Source organism: Dendropsophus ebraccatus, chromosome 13, assembly GCF_027789765.1.
Source record: "Dendropsophus ebraccatus isolate aDenEbr1 chromosome 13, aDenEbr1.pat, whole genome shotgun sequence".
Lineage (NCBI taxonomy): Eukaryota > Metazoa > Chordata > Amphibia > Anura > Hylidae > Dendropsophus > Dendropsophus ebraccatus.
The window spans coordinates 14324390-14347797 of NC_091466.1; the positions used below are offsets into that span (position 1 = coordinate 14324390).

At 45.1% G+C, this 23408-nt stretch overlaps 1 protein-coding gene and 1 non-coding gene across 2 annotated transcripts in view; both read left to right on the forward strand.

Moving 5' to 3' along the window:
* The window catches only part of PEA15 (proliferation and apoptosis adaptor protein 15), a 44882-nt gene extending 26380 nt beyond the window's left edge, over positions 1-18502 (forward strand). The window contains exons 2-4 of the mRNA XM_069949234.1: positions 12093-12270; positions 17491-17646; positions 18337-18502. Of these exons, the coding sequence (XP_069805335.1) occupies positions 12099-12270; positions 17491-17646; positions 18337-18401 (393 nt within the window). The 5' untranslated portion in view covers positions 12093-12098 and the 3' untranslated portion in view covers positions 18402-18502. The remainder of the gene's footprint in view (positions 1-12092; positions 12271-17490; positions 17647-18336) is intronic.
* Positions 18503-21948: 3446 nt separating this feature from the next.
* On the forward strand, positions 21949-22137 carry LOC138771591 (U2 spliceosomal RNA). Its single transcript, XR_011359651.1, has one exon. It is a non-coding gene; the product is annotated as a U2 spliceosomal RNA (small nuclear RNA).
* Positions 22138-23408: the final 1271 nt, after the last annotated feature.

Sequence of the window (23408 nt, forward strand, 5' to 3'; positions counted from 1 at the left end):
TCCCTGTACCAGACCTTCTCCACCATAGTACCTGTGCCCCCTCCCTGTACCAGACATTCTCCGCCATAGTACCTTTGCCCCCTTCCTGTACCAGACCTTCTCCACCATAGTACCTGTGCCCCCTCCCTGTACCAGACCTTCTCCACCATAGTACCTGTGCCCCCTTCCTATACCAGACCTTCTGCACCATAGTACCTCTGCCCCCTCCCTGTACCAGACCTTCTCCACCATACTACCTGTGCCCCCTCCCTGCACCAGACCTTCCCCCACCATAGTACCTGTGCCCCCTCCCTGTACCAGACCTTCTCCACCATAGTACCTGTGCCCCCTTCCTATACCAGACCTTCTGCACCATAGTACCTCTGCCCCCTCCCTGTACCAGACCTTCTCCACCATAGTACCTGTGCCCCCTCCCTGTACCAGACCTTCTCCACCATAGTACCTGTGCCCCCTTCCTATACCAGACCTTCTCCACCATAGTACCTCTGCCCCCTCCCTGTACCAGACCTCCACCATAGTACCTGTGCCCCCTCCCTGCACCAGACATTCTCCATCATAGTACCTGTGCCCCCTCCCTGTACCAGACCTTCTCCACCATAGTACCTGTGCCCCCTCCCTGCACCAGACCTTCTCCACCATAGTACCTCTGCCCCCTCCCTGTACCAGACCTCCACCATAGTACCTGTGCCCCCTCCCTGTACCAGACCTTCTCCACCATAGTACCTCTGCCCCCTCCCTGTACCAGACCTCCACCATAGTACCTGTGCCCCCTCCCTGTACCAGACCTTCTCCACCATAGTACCTGTGCCCCCTCCCTGCACCAGACATTCTCCACCATAGTACCTGTGCCCCCTCCCTGTACCAGACCTTCTCCACCATAGTACCTGTGCCCCCTCCCTGCACCAGACCTTCTCCACCATAGTACCTGTGCCCCTCCCTGCACCAGACCTTCCCCCACCATAGTACCTGTGCCCCCTCCCTGCACCATAGACCTGTTCCCCCTTTCCTGCACAAGACCCTCCCCCACCTATTCTTTAGCCTTTAAGGGAATGTTCTAATCTACTGTATAAATGTACATGAAAAGATTTGCTGTGAGAGCTACAGAAACATTTTGGATGATATTCACGTTTAAAGGGGCACTCCGGTCAGGAGCCTTTTCTAATATATGTCCGGGGATAGGTCTTTTGAAAATAATACAGTGCACTTACCTCCCTCGCTCCCGCAGCCCCGCCGGCATCTTACCGATCAGTCCCGCTGTTCATCCACTTCCGGGTCCTGGGGTCGTGACATTGCAGGTGTGACCAGCCAATCAGCAGCTGCAGAGGTGTCCCATAGCATGTATGGAAGTGGTACAGATAATATATACAGTAGTACCTTGGTTTAAGAGCGTTTTGGTATAAGAGCTCCCAGTTTTTCAAAATTGTGACTTGGTGTAAGAGCATTGCTTTGGTGTAAGAGCTCCCTGTACTGGGTGGGAGTGGGGGAGGGGCATGGCCTGCATAGCGGGGTCTACAGCACTGTACTCTGACCCAGGAAGTCTCCCTCACCTTCCAAATCATAGCAGATCCACTTCAGGCTGGGGCTTACATCAGGGGACAGGACTGTGGAGGTAATCTCTCCATAGCTGTAACCCCTCTCTCCCCGGACAGAGAGTGCTGCATGTATGTGCCCACATCTGCCCTGCTCACTCCCTCATGCTCCCTGCAGTCTCTGTCCGCCCTTGTGTTTCCCATCCTCCCCATTACTGTACAGTAACTTATAATATCACAGATTCTGCTGTTTCTGAATGTTTGTTTCATCTGTTTTACATGTTATTCAGAATAATAAATCATTATTTTTGGGGTGTGGAACCAATTGTCTGCATTTCTATGATTTCTTATGGGACAATTTACTTTGGTTTAAGAGTAAATTTGGATTACAAGCGCCGTCCCGGAACGGATTATGCTCCTAATCCAAGGCACCACTGTATTATTGGATGAGTATCTGAGATGGGGGCGGGTGTCGGGTTGGGGGGCTCAGGATTATACACAGTATTGTGAAGTAAACCGGATAATGGAGATGTGTGACTGGAATCTTAGGTAAGAAGGAAGTCGCCTCTAAATAAAAGGGACAGGAAACGATCTGGACAATGTCGCCGTCACCTTCTCTATCTGCTGTGTCTCCGGCTGACAGGGAACCTGCTGGACATGTACAGTCCTGACTATATACAGAGAGGACTTGTATAATATGTGAGACTATCAGACATTATATTAAAACCAGTGACCATTGAAAAGGTGCCATCCTAACTGACTACTGACAGATGATGTCGGTGGTGATAGGGGTAGACCATGATGGAAAATCACCACCTCTTTGTTCTAGAAGAGATAAACAACAGCCAGAGCTCCGGCTTACCCCTCCCCATAGAGGACACAGGAACACTTGTAAACGGGAATCATGCAGCCTCTGGCTGTTGCTGTTATGGGGGCACTGTGGCTGTCACTGTTATGGGGGCGTTCTGGCTGTCGCTGTTATGGGGGCGTTCTGGCTGTCGCTGTTATGGGGGCACTGTGGCTGTCGCTGTTATGGTAGCACTGTGGCTGTCACTGTTATAGGGGCACTCTGGCTGTCACTGTTATGGGGGCACTGTGGCTGTCACTGTTATGGGGGCACTGTGGCTGTCGCTGTTATGGGGGCGTTCTGGCTGTCGCTGTTATGGGGGCGTTCTGGCTGTCGCTGTTATGGGGGCACTGTGGCTGTCACTGTTATAGGGGCACTCTGGCTGTCACTGTTATGGGGGCACTGTGGCTGTCGCTGTTATGGGGGCACTGTGGCTGTCGCTGTTATGGGGGCACTGTGGCTGTCACTGTTATGGGGGCACTGTGGCTATCACTGTTATGGGGGCACTGTGGCTGTCGCTGTTATGGGGGCACTGTGGCTGTCACTGTTATGGGGGCCCTGTGGCTATCACTGTTATGGGGGCCCTGTGGCTGTCACTGTTATGGGGGCACTCTGGCTGTTGCTGTTATGGGGGCACTGTGGCTGTCACTGTTATGGGGGCCCTGTGGCTGACACTGTTATGGGGGCACTGTGGCTATCACTGTTATGGGGGCACTGTGGCTATCACTGTTATGGGGGCACTCTGACTGTCGCTGTTATGGGGGCACTGTGGCTATCACTGTTATGGGGGCACTCTGGCTGTCGCTGTTATGGGGGCACTGTGGCTGTTGCTGTTATGGGGGCACTCTGGCTGTCGCTGTTATGGGGGCACTCTGGCTGTCGCTGTTATGGGGGCACTCTGGCTATCGCTGTTATGGGGGCACTCTGGCTGTCGCTGTTATGGGGGCACTGTGGCTGTCGCTGTTATGGGGGCATTCTGGCTGTCGCTGTTATGGGGGCACTCTGGCTGTCGCTGTTATGGGGGCACTCTGGCTGTCGCTGTTATGGGGGCACTCTGGCTGTCGCTGTTATGGGGGCACTCTGGCTGTCGCTGTTATGGGGGCACTCTGGCTGTCGCTGTTATGGGGGCACTCTGGCTGTCACTGTTATGGGGGCACTGTGGCTATCACTGTTATGGGGGCACTCTGGCTGTCGCTGTTATGGGGGCACTGTGGCTGTCACTGTTATGGGGGCACTATGGCTATCACTGTTATGGGGGCACTCTGGCTGTCGCTGTTATGGGGGCACTCTGGCTGTCGCTGTTATGGGGGCACTCTGGCTGTCACTGTTATGGGGGCACTGTGGCTGTCACTGTTATGGGGGCCCTGTGGCTGACACTGTTATGGGGGCACTGTGGCTATCACTGTTATGGGGGCCCTGTGGCTGTCACTGTTATGGGGGCCCTGTGGCTATCACTGTTATGGGGGCCCTGTGGCTGTCACTGTTATGGGGGCACTCTGGCTGTCGCTGTTATGGGGGCACTCTGGCTGTCACTGTTATGGGGGCACTGTGGCTGTCACTGTTATGGGGGCCCTGTGGCTGACACTGTTATGGGGGCCCTGTGGCTATCACTGTTATGGGGGCCCTGTGGCTATCACTGTTATGGGGGCCCTGTGGCTGTCACTGTTATGGGGGCACTCTGGCTGTTGCTGTTATGGGGGCACCCTGGTTGGTTCAGGGCCCTTTGGCTGTCATTATGGGGGCAAAACCAAAACAAGAAATGTTGTGTTGTGGAAAGAGTTAATGTGTCCCCAGCAGGTTTGGTGGGGCGGCTGATGTCAGGCCTGGCTGCTGGGTGAGGGCGGTGATATCATCCGGTGCCCGGCTGGCACAGCGGCCTGCTCCTCAGTCACCCTCAGCTCTCCTGGCAGGAATCCTCCGCATCTGCCCCTTCCTGACTCTGAATCACTCTCCTCTCCCGCCGCACTTTTCCACGGCTGGAAATTCATTCAGTATTCATAGCGGGGTGTCACGTGGATCCGGCTGAGACCACCTGCTCAGCTGATGTATCTAAGCCTTTCCTGTGTGATACTGTCTGTGGAGCTGCTGTATCTAATCCTATCATATGTCTGTTGAACTGATGTATCTAATCATATTATGTGTGATACTTTCTGCTTGGTTTCTGTATGTAAGAATATCATGTGTAATAGTGTCTGTTTCTCCTCCTGTATCTAAACCTATCTTATCCTCTATGATACTGTTTGCTGAGACAGTATCACAAGATTGTCTGCTGAGCTGCTGTATCTAAGTCTATCATGTGTGATACTGTCTGCTGAGCTGCTGTATCTAAGCCTATCATGTGTGATACTGTCTGCTGAGCTGCTGTATCTAAGCCTATCATGTGTGATACTGTCTGCTGAGCTGCTGTATCTAAGCCTATCATGTGTGATACTGTCTGCTGAGCTGCTGTATCTAAGCCTATCATGTGTGATACTGTCTGCTGAGCTGCTGTATCTAAGCCTATCATGTGTGATACTGTCTGATGAGATGGTGGATCTAACCTATTGTTTGTGATACTTTCTGCTAAGCCAATATATGCAACCCATTGATATGACTCACTGATGTATCTAATCTTATCATATGCGATACTTTCTGCATGTAAGAATATCATGTGTGATAGTGTTGAACTCCTGTATCTAACCTTATCCTGTATGATACTATTTGCTAGGAGAGTATCACAAGATATTGTCTGTTAAGCTGCTGTATCCAACCCTATCCCTTTGATACTCTTTGCTGAGATACTCCATCATGTTGCTGAGCTGCTGTATCTAAGCCCATCATCTGCGATACTATGTTCTACCGAGACATTCTGGAGGCCAGTCCTGTGTGAGCACCCTCGCTGTGCACATACGGTGGATGCGGGTTTGTGGCAGTGCATGTGCAGTGCAGCCAGTCTCTCCAGTCTGTGTCACATGGGATCACCATCAGGATCCTGCAGACAGTATAGGGAGCAGTTTGCAGAGATCACCGTCATCTTGCGTTTACCCTGTGTGTTAATATCACAGACAGCATGTCGGCCTCCGCCTGGCACTGGTTATGTAATAGAAGGCAATTGGGATCAGCCAGTGGATTCCCGGTGGCACTGACCATGAAATTTAAAGGGGAAGTACCACTAATTAGAAAACACTATCCGCAGATAACTGGTCTACCCAATCAGCCACTGGTCTATCTACCAGGGTAGAGTGATCGCATACAAAGTATCACTAAGTGAAGGTAGCCAAATACCCCAAATACCATTCTAATTTGTTGGGAGAGAGAATTCAGTACCTTATTACCCCTCTCTAGCACTGGGAGGGGCTTTACATTACTACTTTGCCCCATAAGGGTCAGACTTGGTTATTAATAATTACTACAGTGCACATATGGATTGGTTGGGTACCTGGTCCTAGTGGATACATCCACTAGATTCCTGGAGGTGCTGAAAAGGTCCTGGATTTTAGGACCATGAAAGTGTTTAGAGATACCTTCCTCAATGCCCTATAAAATGGAAATTCTCTTTAAGGTGTCTTCTTATTGATATTTTGCCATTTTTTAACACAACAGGCAAATGTATACACAGTGTTTTAGGTAGTCCAGGGTCTGCAGGGGCGGAGCCTGACAAGAACCCAAGCCCCGCCCCTGCAGGACCAACAACACTAATAACACAATGTATCTGAGTGTTTCTTTTAAAAAAATCCTCTAACAAAAAGCCACAATTTTTTATTTTTTTTTACAATTTTACCGACCAGTAAAATTAACCTGTGGTTGGCCAATTAGTTTCTGTGGCTGACACCTCGACAGAGAATGCATGATAATTATTACACCGGCACGAAGCAGCGGAGGATGTGTAACCTCATTAGAACAGCATCAATTGTGATCCTTCCAGTAGACGGCGGGGCACACCTGCCGCACACATCTTCCCGGCCGTCACCTGTTCCGTTTTTTACCATTTCTCTTCACACCCCTCGGATTTGCCCCTCCCCCCTCCGTCTCCCCTGCAATCAAGTGTAAAGATGGAGCTAATAACTGTTAATTAGTTTCTCCGAGCTGTGAGCGGGAAGGTGACACATCACGTCAGGCAGCTCCGGATTTCGTAAAGTGAAGATCTGTAGGGAACGTTCTCAAACATGCAAAGTGCACAAGACTGCAAGCCCTCTCTAAAAAGAGAGAGACCCCCAACTAACTTACCCGAAAGGCATCAGGGAACAATGACCCCCCTTCAACTTTAATATGGAAAAGAAGAGCCCATGGAGCCTCATTGAAGCGTCTCGAAACACAGGACTAGCCAGATATCCCTCCGGGAAGGGCCCAGCCAAGGGTTGGCTCCTGTGGGGAAACCACCAAAAACACCAGGAGGACAGGTGGTTGTGTTGTGGGAGGGGTCAGAAACATTTTGACAGTATTGTAATATTCAGGTTTGTAGGTATCAGCCTGTAGACCACCAGGTACATGATTGGACCCAATAAAGTGGTCATACACTTTTGATGTATTGTTTTAATTACATATATACATGGAGAAATTATCAGCCGACAAGCAAGTAAACATGTCAAAAAATCATGGCCGCACAGCTTTCCAAGTGATAGGTGATGCATGGCCAATGGCTGACTAAAGCAAAGACTGCACGCACATCAATAATGATGTCTGTGCAGCCCTGCCCACAAGATTATCGAGTTGTGGAATAGGCCTGTTAAGCCAAACTCATCTGGTTCTCAAGGAAAATACAAATTCTTTTCTTCCTTGGTGTCATTGGTCCGGAGAGGTAAGGTGCCCATACACCTGAATGACCGATCGGCTGTCAGTTATCTCTCCTGGCTGGCGGTGGAGATAGGGGTCGAGAGTAATAGAAAATCACACCCACCCCTTTGTTTTGGGGGAACTAAAGCACAAGAAGAGCTCTCTCATTATGGCCTACCCCTGTGGGGTTCGCTGCAGGGAAGGGGGAGGGGTTCCTGTGTGTGAGGAGGACGGGTGGGGGCGGGAGGGATAACTGATGGACAAACTCTTCGGCTGTCAGTTATTGAAGGTGTATGGGGACCTTTAGGGAGAGCCCTATCAGTAGGTCCCATCAAAATCGGTGGGTTTGGCCAACTTTTTCTCGAAACAGCAAAAATCTCTGTTTTGTACAATGGAAGCTACATAAAGCCAGTCTCCCCCTTGTGTGGACGCCGTTGGGGTTGGGGTGCGGGGCGGTTGTGTTGGTGATCAGGGAATAAACTATGTCACTAGTACAATAAGAAGGGCTGCACACATAGATGACCCTTGTTTGGACTCGTGTGCGGGTCAAGTTCTTGGGATCTACACATTAAAGTGGTTATCCAGCATTAGAAAAACATGGCAACTTTCTTCCAGAGACAGCACCACTCTTGTCTCCAGGTCAGGTGTGGTTTGCAATTAAACTCCATTCACTTTAATGAAACTTAGGGCCTTATTACACGGAACGATTATCGTTCGAAAAATCGTTAGATCGTTCGGGTTTGAGCGCTTATCGTTTAGTGTAATGGCAGACAACGATAAAAAGACCAACAAGAAATCTTTAGTCGTTTGGACCTATTTTTATTGTTGATCGTTCGCATGGAACAAAACGTTGTTTGCAGTAGCGGCAAACACAATAGCGACGACAAGACGGCCGCAAGAACGATCATAAGTAACGAACATCGTTCTGTGTAATTGGGTGAAGGATTTCAGGTAGTTCGCAATAGCGGTCGTTTCAGATCGTTTATCGCTAATCGTTGAAAAATCGCTTTGTGTAATAATATTACACAAAGCGATTTTTCAACGATTAACGATAAACGATCTCAAATGACCGCTATTGCGAACCTGAAATCGTTTGCCCAATTACACGGAACGATGATCGTTACTTATGATCGTTCTTGCGGTCGTCTTGTCGTCGCTATTGCGTTCGCCGCTTCTGCAAATGACCGAACTACGTCCTATTCCATGCGAACGATTTGCAAACGATAAAAATAGGTCCAAAATCTATGAAACGACTAACGATTTGGTCGTTTAATCGTTGTCTGCTGTTACACTAAACTATACAATCTAACGATTTTCCGAACAATAATCGTTCTGTGTAACAAGGCTCTGAGTTGCAAAATCAGAGACCATGTTTTTGTAGCGCTGGAGAACCCCTTTAATAACCAGGTTAGGCCAAGACCTCAGTTCGGAGGAAAGAAGCTTGAGGCAACCTGTTCCACCTTGTTAGGTGTAGATGAGCATCCAGTGAGGAGCTACACATGGTGCCTCGGCCACGTCATCCCCCCTAGTGACACACAGCCACGTATAGACAATAGACGGAGTTCATCGGGGAAGCTGAAGCTGTTAATTCATAGGAATGCAGAGAATTTATATCTCCGCACAAGGGGTGTGAAGTATGAAGACAAAACTGGAACACTGATGACTGTTGTGTCATTAACACTTCATCACCTCGACTGTGCCGGAGAGCGGGCGACAACCTGACACACTCAAGACACCATGTCAGTGGTGGTGCATTCAACGAGTGTCATCCAATCTGTTACTTCCGTCACATGTCATCATGAACTTCTGCAAACAATACAGGAGAACACAATAGCAGCTGAAGAATTATCCTATGATTAATACATTACATACACCAATCAGCCAGAGCATTAAAACAGCCTGCCGCCTAATAATGTGTAGTGCCGCCAAGGTGTCATGCTGTCCCATTATAGGCTTTTCAGCTGTGGACAGTGGTCAACATGGCCCCCGTACACAGCAAGCTATAATAGCAGCAATATTATAGTAGTTATATTCCTGTATATAGGAGCAGTATTATAGTAGTTATATTCTTGTATATAGGAGCAGTATTATAGTAGTTATATTCCTGTATATAGCAGCAATATTATAGTAGCTATATTCCTGTGTATAGGAGCAGTATTATAGTAGTTATATTCTTGTATATAGGAGCAGTATTATAGTAGTTATATTCTTGTATATAGGAGCAGTATTATAGTAGTTATATTCTTGTATATAGGAGCAGTAATATAGTAGTTATATTCTTGTATATAGGAGCAGTATTATAGTAGTTATATTCTTGTATATAGGAGCAGTATTATAGTAGTTATATTCCTGTATATGGGAGCAGTATTATAGTAGTTATATTCTTGTACATAGGGGGCAGTATTATAGTAGTTATATTCTTGTATATAGGAGCAGTATTATAGTAGTTATATTCTTGTATATAGGAGCAGTATTATAGTAGTTATATTCTTGTATAAAGGAGCAGTATTATAGTAGTTATATTCTTGTATACAGGAGCAGTATTATAGTAGTTATATTCTTGTATATAGGGGCAGTATTATAGTAGTTATATTCTTGTATATACTAGGCAGTATTATAGTAGTTATATTCTTGTATATAGGGGCAGTATTAGAGTAGTTATATTCCTGTATATAGGGGCAGTATTATATTAGTTATATTCCTGTATATAGGAGCAGTATTATAGTAGTTATATACGAACTGGAGAGAATGGAACCGCTGCACATCCCATCCATGGCTGATACTAATGCCGCTAGGCCTATATTAAAAATCAACACCAGAGTGTCTGTATATGAATTGATCAAGCCATATTGCCCTGTGTACCACCGCGCAGGTCCTCTGGTCCACACGGGTCCCTACGCTAACTCCACACCGTGTCGGTCAGCGACCGCCAACCCCGCAAAGCGTGCACGTGCAGGGAAGGGAGGCCATGGAACGGCCCTGCAACCCCAATGTCACAGGACAAGACCCAAAAAGCCCCACCAAAACCCAGCCAGCACCACCGGCGGGGAAGGCTGCCCCCAAACGACAAAAGTATGGATATGGTATTACACTTACCATTGCTGCTCTCACAGAATGGGGAAGACATAGGGTCCAGACATGTGAGCACAGACATATCCTGCTAATTTTGGTCATGTGGGTCTTATAAAGGAGTGCGAGCTGTTCAGAGAGGGAGAACTGTAAAACACGAACTGGAGAGAATGGAACGGCTGCACATCCCATCTATGGCTGATACTAATGCCGCTAGGCCTATATTAAAAATCAACACCAGAGTGTCTGTATATGAATTGATCAAGCCATATTGCCCCGTGTACCACCGCGCAGGTCCTCTGGTCCACACGGGTCCCTACGCTAACTCCACACCGTGTCGGTCAGCGACCGCCAACCCCGCAAAGCGTGCACGTGCAGGGGAGGGAGGCCATGGAACGGCCCTGCAACCCCAATGTCACAGGACCAGACCCAAAAAGCCCCACCAAAACCCAGCCAGTACCACCGGCAGGGAAGGCTGCCCCCAAACGACACAAGTATGGATATGGTATAGCAGGAGACACCTGAGTGCACATGGTTTTAATCCCTCCTGTTTTTTTCCCATTCTGTTTGCTGCAGCTATGGTGAGTGTAATTCCTTATCCAGACTTGTGCTGCTTGGGGGCGACCTTCTCCGCCGGCGGTGCTGGCCGGGTTCTGGTGTGGTGTTTTTGGGTCTGGTCCTGTGGCATGGGGGTCGCAGGGCCGTCCCATGGCCCCCGTTCCCTGGCTGTGCGTGCCTGCGGGGTTGGTGGCCACTGACTGGCACGGTGTGGACTTAGTGTAGGGACCCATGTGTATCAGATACCGGCACGAGGTACATGGGGCAGTATGGCTTGATCAATTCATACACTAAATTCTGATGTGTTTTTTATTTAGCCTAGCGGCACTAGTATCAGCCATAGGTGTGAGGTGCAGCACTCTGTTTCTTCCCTGAACCGCATTATAGTAGTTATATTCTTGTATATAGGAGCAGTATTATAGTAGTTATATTCTTGTATATAGGAGCAGTATTATAGTAGTTATATTCCTGTATATAGGAGCAGTATTATAGTAGTTATATTCATGTATATAGGAGCAGTATTATAGTAGTTATATTCTTGTATATAGGAGCAGTATTATAGTAGTTATATTCTTGTATATAGGGGCAGTATTATAGTAGTTATATTCTTGTATATAGGAACAGTATTATAGTAGTTATATTCTTGTATATAGGAGCAGTATTATAGTAGCTATATTCTTGTATATAGGAGCAGTATTATAGAAGTTATATTCTTGTATATAGTCGCAGTATTATAGTAGTTATATCCCTGTATATAGGAGCAGTATTATAGTAGTTATATTCTGGTATATATGAGCAGTATTATAGTAGTTATATTCTTGTATATAGGGGCAGTATTCTAGTAGTTATATTCTGGTATATAGGGGGCAGTATTATAGTAGTTATATTCTTGTATATAGGGACAGTATTATAGTAGCTATATTCTTGGGTATAGGGGGTAGTATTATAGTAGCTATATTCTTGTATATAGGAGCAGTATTATAGTAGTTATATTCCTGTATATAGGAGCAGTATTATAGTAGTTATATTCTTGTATATAGGAGCAGCATTATAGTAGTTATATTTTTGTATATAGGAGCAGTATTATAGTAGTTATATTCTTGTATATAGGAGCAGTATTATAGTAGTTATATTCCTGTATATAGGAGCAGTATTATAGTAGTTATATTCTTGTATATAGGAGCAGCATTATAGTAGTTATATTTTTTGTATATAGGAGTGGTATTATAGTAGTTATATTCATGTACATAAAATATACATGAAATAGTAGTTATATTTTTTGTTTGTAAGGATAATATACATATATAATATAAGCCCCATTATTATCTTATTTACAGGCTACCATGGAGGAGTACGACGCTTTGTTGCAGGAGCTTTCTGAGAACATTACCAATGAGGATTTAGACCAATTAAAATCAGCCTGCAAGGAGGATATCCCCAGCGAGAAGAGCGAGGAAATTACCTCCTGCCAAGACTGGTTCAATTTCCTGGAAAAACACGATAAATTGGCAAAAGGTAAGGCCTAAATACTGGGGCATAACCTGCGGCTCGATAATCTCCAGATAACAAGGGGCCTTATATCTCCTTCTCTATTACACACTGTGCCTTGACTATGCCCAATTCCTATTATGACATTTGCGGATATTTAGGATCCAGGTCACCAGAAACACCAGGGGGGAGATTTATCAAACATGGTGTAAAGTAAAACTGGCTCAGTCGCCCCTAGCAACCAATCAGATTCCACCTTTCATTTTCCAAAGAGTCTGTGAGGAATGAAAGATGGAATCTGATTGGTTGCTAGGGGCGACTGGGCCAGTTTCACTTTACACCATGTTTGATAAATCTCCCTTCAGGTCCTCAAGTTAGGCTGGGTTCACACTGCGTTTTTAGCATACGTTTAACGGATGCGTTTTTTTTTTAACGGACAGAAAAAATAGTGTCAGCAACGTTTTTGTGTCCGTCAAAAAAAAAACGGATCCGTTTTGATCCGTTTTTCTTATAATGAAAGTCAATGGAAAAACGGATCAAAACGGATGCACACAAATGCATCCGCTTTTGCAATCCGTTTTTCATCCGTTTTTTGAAAAAAAACTGATTGCAAAAACGCAGTGTGAACCCAGCCTTACCACAACCTATAGCACAGGGGTCAGGGAACCTTGGCTCTCCAGCTCTTACAAAACTACAACTCCCATCATGCCTGGACAGCCAAAGCTTTAGCTTTGGCTGTCCAGGCATGATGGGAGTTGTAGTTTTGCAACAGCTGGAGAGCCAAGGTTCCCTACCGCTACTACAGCAGCTTCTTGATGGTTTCCAAATAGGAAAGAAATAGCAAAATAGTCCCTCTCTATGGTTTATTGGGAAGATACATTTATCGGCACATTGCACATCACAGTATGTCCAATGAATTTGCGCCATTTCCCACAGATACACCAGCCTGGAGGAACGCTGGGTCTGCCGCTATATTCTCTATATCGGGAACATTAGCCGAGGAGAAGGAATAATTACAGAAGCGCTCATGTCCTACGGCGCAGTAGGAGGGAGGGACTCATACAGAGGCCTTTACATCAGTTCTCAGCACACTGCTGGTCAGGCCTGTGTTAGAGTCTTCTGTTGCTATGCCAATGCTTGTCTGATTCCATCGAAGGGACCACCGCCAGCGATGCTGCTCCCCTGCCACTGTGAAAACGTTTAACCCCTTGTCATCTGCTAAACCAAGATTTATTTAAAGGCTCTGGGCGAAAAAATAACAAGCGCATTTTACACAGCGGTGTACGTATCCAGCACGCTATCAATTCAGCCGCACCGAGATGTCTACGCGCCAGGAGAGCTGTATTTCTGGAGTGAGCTGAGAAAACGAACATGCTGAGATGTGTTAAAATCAAGTCATTTTATCATCAATATGGCGACCCCCTCCTTAAACTGCTGACTAAAATCTACATAGTGCTCATACGATACTTATATTAGATGATAATACACCTGTAATGGATGTCGGCTGAACAGACTTGTACTTTTAGTAGGATGTAGAGAGTAAGCTGCTGCCAGACACCTTTGGCAACCGCTTATTTCCAGGAGAAAAGAAGGATTATGCATAAAAATTCGACTTTTCTGATCCATCGTCTGTTGGGGGAAAATCGGAGGGAGCTACATACAGTACTAATACAACTTAAGGCCCTATTCCACGGAACGATTATCGTCCGTCTTCGGCCGATATCAGCCGTTATGGCCGATAATCGTCCTGTGGAATAGGAGGCAACGATCAACCGACCCCCCCGCAGCTTCCCCCGGCCCTCCCAGGACTCACGTGCTCGCTGCAGCCGCGTGGAATAGCGGCGGCAGCAGACGGGGAACGATGAGCAAATGAGCGCTGACAGCGCTCGTTTGCTCCTCAGAGTCGGGCCGTGTAATACAGCCTTTAGACAATAGGGGTTCGGCCAAATGACTAAAGTTTATGGCCGTCTCACGATTCTCGGGGAAGAGAAGGGTAAGGTGTGTTGGATTTTTCCCACCCAACCCTATTGTTCTGGGAGAAAGAAGGCACCAGAGCTGTTTGCCTCTAGCTTAACCCTTCCTATAGAGGAAACATGGATGAACGTTTAAAGGGGAACTATCAGTAGGTTAGAATCGTCTAACCTGCTGATAGTTCCCCTCTATAGGAAGGGGTAAGCACTAGTGCACTGTTATGAGCACTGCCTGCCCCCATAGCGCCGATCTGCCCCCTCCAGCTGGCCCACCCCTTTCTAATGATAATGAATGGAGCGGAACGGTCGGGGGGCGGGTGAGATTAGCACCATGGGGGCAGGGCAGTACTCCTAACTGCCTCACCGGGCTGTGGAGCACAGGAGTAACTGCACCGGAACAGTGCTGAGAAGGAAGGTAAGAGACATGCCTACCTCCTCTGCAATAGGGACATATCAGCAGGTTAAGTGTATGGGGAGATCAGATGAGATAACTGTTATTGAGAGTATATGACCATTTTTACCATACCTATACACCTCATGTCCTCCCTATACAACATGAACGTTCGGCATGACCAAACATCCCTGCATTCTCTCTAGGGTGGGGAGGAGTAAACTGCAGCCAGACAGCTCTGGGGCGGCTTATCTCTCTGAGAACAAAAAGGGTCAGACAAATAAATCCTATCACTACCTAATTCCGTCGGTGATGAGACAGGAGGCCCCCATACATATGGCCGAACCCACTGCCAGCACCATTGACCCCATGGGGAGGAGGGGGTATAACATTGAACCGCACTTCCTTCATGTAATAGTTTCAAGACCGAATTTACTTAGAGATGTCGCAACCTCTAAATCTACCACAATCTCCCAAACTACCCAGAAGGGCTCCTATCGGTGGGCTTTATGATATTGTGATGGTACACACCAGCCGATAGTAGAGCGTAGCCTTTAGCATGACTATGGACCCTTTAATTTAAGACGTTTCCATCAATACAATTATTTCTAACCAACCAGTGCCCAGCATTGTTAAGCACAGACAACAACAACTGTGTACATGGAGGAAAAATGGGGCCACCTCTCTACCCAACAACCTCACGACCACCACTATGTCATTGGATTGACCAGACACTGGAGCCATGTACAGTTGTGTGATATAGTGTTGGACCAAAGATGGAGAAGACATATTCCTCACCAAAGTCCTGTACCATATGTATACAACGGAGCTTGAGCAATAAGGTGTGATGGATATGATGATACAGGAGCTATTACTAGTCATTCATGCCTCTACCAATGCTTATGATCAGTGATAGTGAAGAGTGGCGCCCTTCCCCCCTTATCTCCAGTCTTGTTTGCACAGGAGATTGTTATTTTCACACTATAATTAAAGTGACATTTCTCTCTACATTGGAGCTCTGGAACTGGGTGACCTTTCCTGAGCTTCGGCATCTCATTGCCAACCTGGTTCCCTGGCAACGTGGAGCTTGGTCCCTGTAACTTAGAGCGATTTGTGTTCTGATCTGTAAGTACAGAGGAAGGAGACGCAATATAGTGAAACCATCGAGACGCGGGGATAGAAACAGCTTATGCCAGAACTCAACTCAAAGAACCTTCCCTATAGGCTGCCATGTTAAGTGGGCGAAGTGGGGACATTGGGAGTAGAGTTGACATAATGCAATTACTTCAAAAGTTTGTATTAGAGACCCAACCTTCATCTCCAGTCTCCTACTGGTTTGAACGTAAATCAATATAGTATTCTATAGTGATCCAAGTCCTGTTTAGTAGAACCAGGTCAGGTGTTAGGCATGAGGCCAAGTCCCTTAACAGGGATGAGGTGTCCTAGTTGGATGTTCTTCACTCATGTTGTCTCTTTGAGTCGTATAGGAGGTTCCACCATATTACTGCCCAACAGGTCAAGTCGAGTTATATCCATGTGACTTGTGAAATGACAAACTCAGCTCTGCTACATCCGTAGAACAGAAGTAAGCGTTCAAAGAATTCAGTCATTCTCCTCTTTCCAGCCACTCAAAAATTCCTACGCATGGAAACAAGGCATGAACGGTATGTATTATTCACGACCAACCCATTGATGGCTCCAGTTCTCCAGGCCACATTGCTACAAGTCTGTCAAGATGCCGGGACCTGGCGAACGAGCGGTATATCAATAATATATCACGACGACAGAAGATCTAGCCGAGGGTTTTCCTGAAAGCAAGAAATGTGAAAACCTACCTAAAGACGTTTACAAGGAGGAACATTTGTTCAATGTGACCGGGGGTGGTAATGGCGGGGGGGAAGTGCCGGGACAGGGTCATGTATTCACTGGAAGTAAATGCAAGGACTAGGCCTTTGTTATCTGGCAGAACAATCCGTGAAAGCCTGAACCATTCTGAAGCCAAACAACCAAAGCATTGTACCTTATGTCACCCGGGCATCAGGCTCTTGTCTGCAAATCCGATATGACAATTAGGCTTCTCTGAAAACACAAGGAGACATTCTCTTTCCACAGATCTTTATACAGATCAAGTGCTATTAATTTTTTTTTTTAGTTATTTTTTTTTTCTATTATTTTACGCTTTTTTTTCACTATTTCTGTCAGGAAAAATGTTCTCAAAAGTTCTAAAAAAAAAAAAAAAAATTCTTAAATTTTTCTAAATATACGTTTTAAAAATGAATTAAGGATATTTTGCTAACGGACATAACTAATAATAAGTTAGGTGCTTTTTTCTTTTTTTACAGAAAACAGCTGTGCTTTTCGAATTCTAGATAACCCTCTAAGAATTTTGTTGGAAAGGGTTACCTTCTTTAGGTCCAGCGACACTTAGCTTAGTGACACTTAGTTTAGCTTGGATGATGTTTGAATGATGCCAAACTGTATCAGTCACCTGTCATAGACCCCAACTGATCGCTAGAACCTGTTGTGACGTTTATGGCCGCTGTTTTTTTCTACTGTGTGCAACAAGAGACATGCCCATAGATTTTCTGTAGAAGTCCAGCTGGGTCACAAAGATACAACAGGGAGTAAAAAATGTTTAACGCACACTTCTCCCAACTATATCTAGCAGATGACGGGGTCTCAACACAGAGACCCAGAAGGATCAAAACTTTGACAAAACATTTTGAAGTAACAGCCAGTCCTTGTGACAAGTTGACAAGCCTCCTTCTTTAAGAACAAGAGGGTTGTACTCTGTCTAAGTATCTACTATACAGTCTTGAATTGGTAAAACAGCCAATGATCTGTAGGCATTATGATATTTTAATGTCATCTTTGTCCATTCTCCAGATAACCTCTCCTACATAGAACACATCTTTGAGATCTCTCGACGTCCCGACCTTCTCACCATGGTCATCGACTACAGGACCAAAGTTTTGAAAATTTCAGCAGAAGAAGAACTCGACACAAAGCTCACCCGCATCCCTAGTGCTAAGAAATATAAAGGTAAGTCCACCATGGCCCACTGAATACTGTAGATCAGGGGTGTCAAACCGGTGGACCTCCACTGTTGCAAAACTACAGTACAATGCTCTTAAAGCCTGCACAGCTAAAGCTTTGGCTGTCCAGGTATGATGGTAATTGTAGTTTTGGAGGGCCACAGTTTAACACCCCTGCTGTAGATTTAGGTCCTCCAACTTTTTTTAAATCGAAAATAACCCAAAAGTGATATTAGAACATATTGCCAAGACTAAGGTGACAAGGGCCTAGGGTCAGACAGAAGGCTCCCCGAGGTTGGTTGATACAAAAGAGTTAGTCACTGTGGGTGCCAACTTCTGGAAACATTGACTGCCTCTTCTTGTGGATAGAATGGTGGCCATTGCTAGAAAAGTTAGGGAGTCACCTAGGCTTGTAAATAGCGTTGAACGAACTTGCTGAACTGTGTGGTTTTGGCAACGTTCTCCGAACCACAACGCGCTGAGCATTTGACTCTTGGTGGTTGGCGTACTTGGACGTTAGGGCGGCATTCAACTTCTCCAGGTGCAAGGAGTTAAATGCTGAGCATTTGGGTTCAGATAATGTTGCCGAACCCAAACTGTTAAGTTTGCTCAACACTACTTGTTATGCATTTACCAGTCTAGGTCTTCAAATGTCTTTCAGTTATAAAAGAAATTTTTTATTTTTCTTTTTCCCTAGATATTATAAGGCAGCCTTCAGAAGAGGAAATCATCAAATTGGCCCCACCACCAAAGAAAGCCTGAAGAATGCAAGAGGAGAAAGAGAGAAGACTCAATCCTGTTTGGTCTCCGTTGTATCCCTCTTGTTTACCTTACACCTCCCTGGTCTCATCCTGAGTTATCCCACCACAGGAGTAGAGATTGGGGAGGGGAGGGAGACGGGGAGCGAAAGGAAAAATCTGCACCCACCGATGACCACTAACAAGAGTCCTAATCCCGTTGTGTGTGCTCCGTGACCTGCAGTCTGTCCTACGATGCGTTTCGTAAGCGTGTGTTTAAGTAGAAGCATTTTTTTATTTCATATATTATATTATATATATATATCCTTATTGTGGGATAATGTGGCTAAATACGGTTTTAATTATATTTTTTGTGGTTTGGAGATTTCTATGCAAATGGAAATGAGGCCCTTGTACATTTTTCCCCTTGTTGTTTCTACCCAGTTAGCCATAACCGCGGCAGAAACAAAGACCGTATTGCGGTCAGAAGAGCAGTGAGTGTGTGATGGTGTGCTGTGTCTTTATGTATTAACTTGTATCCATGTCCCGTACTCTATAAAGGCAGCCATTTTGAAGGCAGGGTTCACATTTTGCCTGTTGGACACAGTGACTTCTCTGAAGCCTTCACAAGTTTCTACAGAAAAGGAACCAGTCTTAAAATGGCTGCCTCCCGTTACAGGTTGCACTTTCGTAAAGGAAATGGTGATTGGTCTCCTCTGAACATTCCAATGTATAGAATATAATTTTCCGCATTTAGGTTCATTATTAATCTTATAACTATATAAAGTATTTTTGAACGGCAGCAGTGGAGCTGGAGGATGAAGGGAAAAAAATGTCCAAGACCCCTACATCTAAACAGATGTACCCCAATGTTCTAGTAATCTTTAAGATAAGGGCATTCAGTAGCCTTGGCTGAATATGTTCTTGGATCTCAAGCTGGATCCTAAGCCAAAAAGGGCCCAAAGACAAAGCAGAGCCAACAAAAGCCAACAATGTTTAAAGAATATGATACCACCCCACCCCCAACATAACACCAAAAATAGCACAAGACAATATGATCAGTGTAACTTTAGGTAAAATATAAAAGGTAAAAAAATGGGGTAGGATGGGAAAAGATAGACGTTAAAGGTATCGGGAAAGATTATTAGAGGTTTCAAGAAAATTGAAGAATTGGTAAAAATTACGAGGAACCTATCATTAACGTCAATTGGCTCAAAGTCATTGGGGTATACCCCGTCAGATTGTACCTGCCCCACCGGCTTTGATGCAAAAGATCTCTTTCTTTGCTAAAACCGAAAAAATATTGTCTTTCAAGGCCAGTGGGTGGGGAGAAGCCACCTGAGACCGCCCTGATGACTCCTGGTTCAGATAGCATGAAAGTGATAGTAGGTTCTCTTCAAGGGAAAAGTGATATGTAATAGAAGGCTATAGGATAGAGAAAGAAAGAAGAAAATGTACTGTAGGTAGAGAGTGTGATAAGCATATAGACTATTAGGATGAAGCTATGCAGCAAATTTAAAAGGGCTTATCCAAAAACATGGCCCCTTTTCCTCCTCTTTTGTCTCTAGTTCAGGCGTGGTTTGCAATTAAGCTCCATTTACTTCAATGGAACTGAGTTCCAAACCCCACCCAATCTGGAGACAAGAGAGGGGAAAAAGTGGCCATGTTTTTGTAGCGCTGGATATCCCCTTTAAAGGGGCTGTATGAGATTAGGGAAATGGGTAATGGGTAACACAAACAACCATGAGTGGTTTCATTTCTGGAAGACGGCAGCCAAGTTTTTTATTTTAATTTATACACCATCAGGTTGGAGTCTGATAAATTTTTTATCAACCCAATGACCAGTGATGAGATTAGGGATTTTATTAAAGAGGTTTGGATAATGGCCTCCACCTGTGACAAAGTACCCCCCAAACCCTTAAAATGTCCATTTACCTTAGACATATGTTAGCTAAGCCCACTGATTTTGTCGGAATCAGCTGACCATCTAATATGTACAGTATAGTGACCTCTCTTATGACAGATGTCAGGAAAAGGGGAATCAGGCATGCCGGATTTCGGCTAAGCAATGCTCTTGCAAGAATTTAAAATTCTTGGAGGTCAAATTAGAGAAGGTGGTGTGTTAAGGAGTTAAAAATGCCCGGAGTTAGGAAGGCTTAAAGCGCCAGGAAGGAAATGACAGAATTGGGCATAAAAATAATAATGCAGATAAAAGAAAAAGAAAAAAATCTTGGCGATTGTGGACGCTGCTCGAAAACCTGATTTCCGCTTTTAATACAAACAGTAGAGAGAATGCAGTAATAATATCCAGCCAGACAGAGGTGGCTGCAGCTGGATGAACAATAACACATAATGAGGACTGAAACTGGAGTGAGAGACACAGCTGCACCGCGCCGTCTCCCAGGAGCCATGCCAAATGGGTGGGCCTTGGACCCCGAAACAGAATGACTGGGTCTGACTTTTCCTTTCAAAAGTTAACCCTTTCTAAGTGATTGAACTACTGGGGATGTCCCAAATGGTTACATCCCACTTTTTAAAAACAGCTATTGAAGGTATCTGGCCACCTTTACCCTGGAGATAGGACTAGGACGTTCTAACTGTCAGGACATGCTGGGACCTGTAGTTTGCAATAGCTAGCAAGTCCGGGTTTCCCTAAACTTCCATAAAGGCACTATACTATATATTCAAAATCAAGATTTAGCAGAGAAAATCTATGGCGCTGAGAAACACCGTTACTGCCCTCCCCCTAACACGAACAGGAATGAAGACTATGCCGTACAGGCATGAAACACCCGTATACCAGCCAGATTCTTGTCTCCTTATGTTGCATCACAATACAAACACACTGATCACTCTTCCCTGTTTAACCCTGGTGTATCCGTTATCTGGGATTCAGTCAGGAAAGGAGTTCTTCCCATTGGCCAACAAAAAAAAAAAAAAAAAGGACTCCTGCCCAGTAATCTGTAGGGGGTTACGTAGGGTAGACGTGGCCGTAGCAGCAGTCCACAGCCGCTGTGTAGTACAACTCTCAGTGTGCTCTAATAGTATTACTTCTTCTGGCATACTCTGATAATCTGTAACTACCAGGGCATATCGTCTGTCACTGCCAGGGCATATGGAGAGTTTTTGTGCCAGCTGGTAAATCACCATTTTTTCCCCTCCAAAAACATCAAGTAGAACTACACAGCTACCATGGCCCCAGTATGAAGCCAAGTTATAATTGTAAGGTACTATAGTGGCCGGGATTTATGAACTATTATGGAACCACAAGCGCCATACTGCCCTGATGACTCCTGACCACTAAGGTTTAGTCTACCATTAGAATTATCGATCTTATAGAACCACAATTACCTAGTAAAATCTAAATTTCTTAAAAAAAAAAAAAAAATTGTTAACATGGTTTTACAGCACAAGGAAATCATGTACAAACAGCTGACATAGCTATAAAATTACAAAAAGGAGTGATACTCATCATCCTAAGGCAAGCCTACAGATTTCAGTGTGAACAGTCGACCAGCTAAAACATATGGCCAGTCATCGCTTCTCGGCCTTTCTAAAACATATGGCCAGTCATCGCTTCTCGGCCTTTTGGCTAAGATCAAGTAAGGTATCTGTTCTTATCAGTTTCATATTCGACACGTCACCTATCTGGGGACCATATATTAAATGGATTTTTAGAACAGGAAGATGGGTGGAGAACTTGCTCTGTCTTCTCCATGCATTGACCTGGTATTGCAGTACAACAAACTAACAAAAACAAAAAAAAAACCATTTGCATTATGCCAAAATTAACCCATGGCAGGAAATGTAGGTACAAACAGAAACCAAAACACATATACTCACCCTTCCACTTGGCTCCCATTATGCACCCACACCGCTCCATAATTCCTACCAGAACTGTCTTGGTGAGGTCACCATACAGTGGTCATGGTCATGTCAACACCAAAGAGGTTATTAGCCAATCGCTGCCTCATTTGTGAACAGGGAGAGGTGGGGAACCAGGGAAGAGTGGTAAGGTGAGTATTACTTCTTTTGTTATTTTATAGCATTGTAAGCGGTATAAAAAAAAAAAATTAATGGGGTAGGAAAATCCCTTTAAGGTGAAAAGCATTGTTTCATAAGGTCTTGGAAGGCAGACCTATTACTGCTATTTGTAGCGAACAGATGGAAAACAGATCAGGGAGATTTCCCAAAAGTTGAGAAGGGGGGGGGGGAGAAGTCACATTCCTGCTTCCTACTGACAACTACATGATGGATTCTGGACGATTATGGTCAATGAGAGGGAGGGGAGCCTACAGCAGGCCAGGACAAGTGAAAACGGTCACTGATCCAGTACGCTCATAGGAAACAAAAAACTAACTATATTCTGTACAGCATATAGTCACTAAAGCACAGCATATAAGGGGTTAACCAGCGTTACAGAAACAATATAGCCAGGCAGGCACAATGACAGATGAAATCCAATGATATTTCCAAGAGAAAGTGAAAATGTCAAAGAAATGTTAAATATGGAAGAAGAGCAAATTAGCAAAAGGAAGCTAGTGAAGAAGTGGAAAGAAAGCAACACCCATCCCGAGCCTCTAGGGACCGCAATGCATTAGCGGCAGCCGAGATTACAATGTATTTTAATTACTTCAAACTAGAATTGCTTGAAGGTCTATGGCATAACCCTCTTGAAAATGAACAAAAAAAAAAAAGTCATCTGAGAGCGACACCATTACTTGTTATATTTGAAGGTATTGTTGGCTTCTGCTATGTTCCAATGTCATTTGTGGCCCCTTAAAGGGAATTATTAAAAAAAAAAAAAAGGACTCAAGTTTTTATGCTAAAATTTAGATTGTAAAATAATCCTGAAATCTTTCTGTTTTCAGTCTGGCTACCAGGCTTGTTATTAAGCTGTGACTTTCTGTTCCGTTCTGTCTGGGATGATAAGGAGGAGGCTGCTGAAAAGTGATCTGTATAGAATTACAGTATAAGGTGACACCAGTAGATAGCGAAGACAACAGCATCTCAGCCTCCTCTCCCCTGTAAT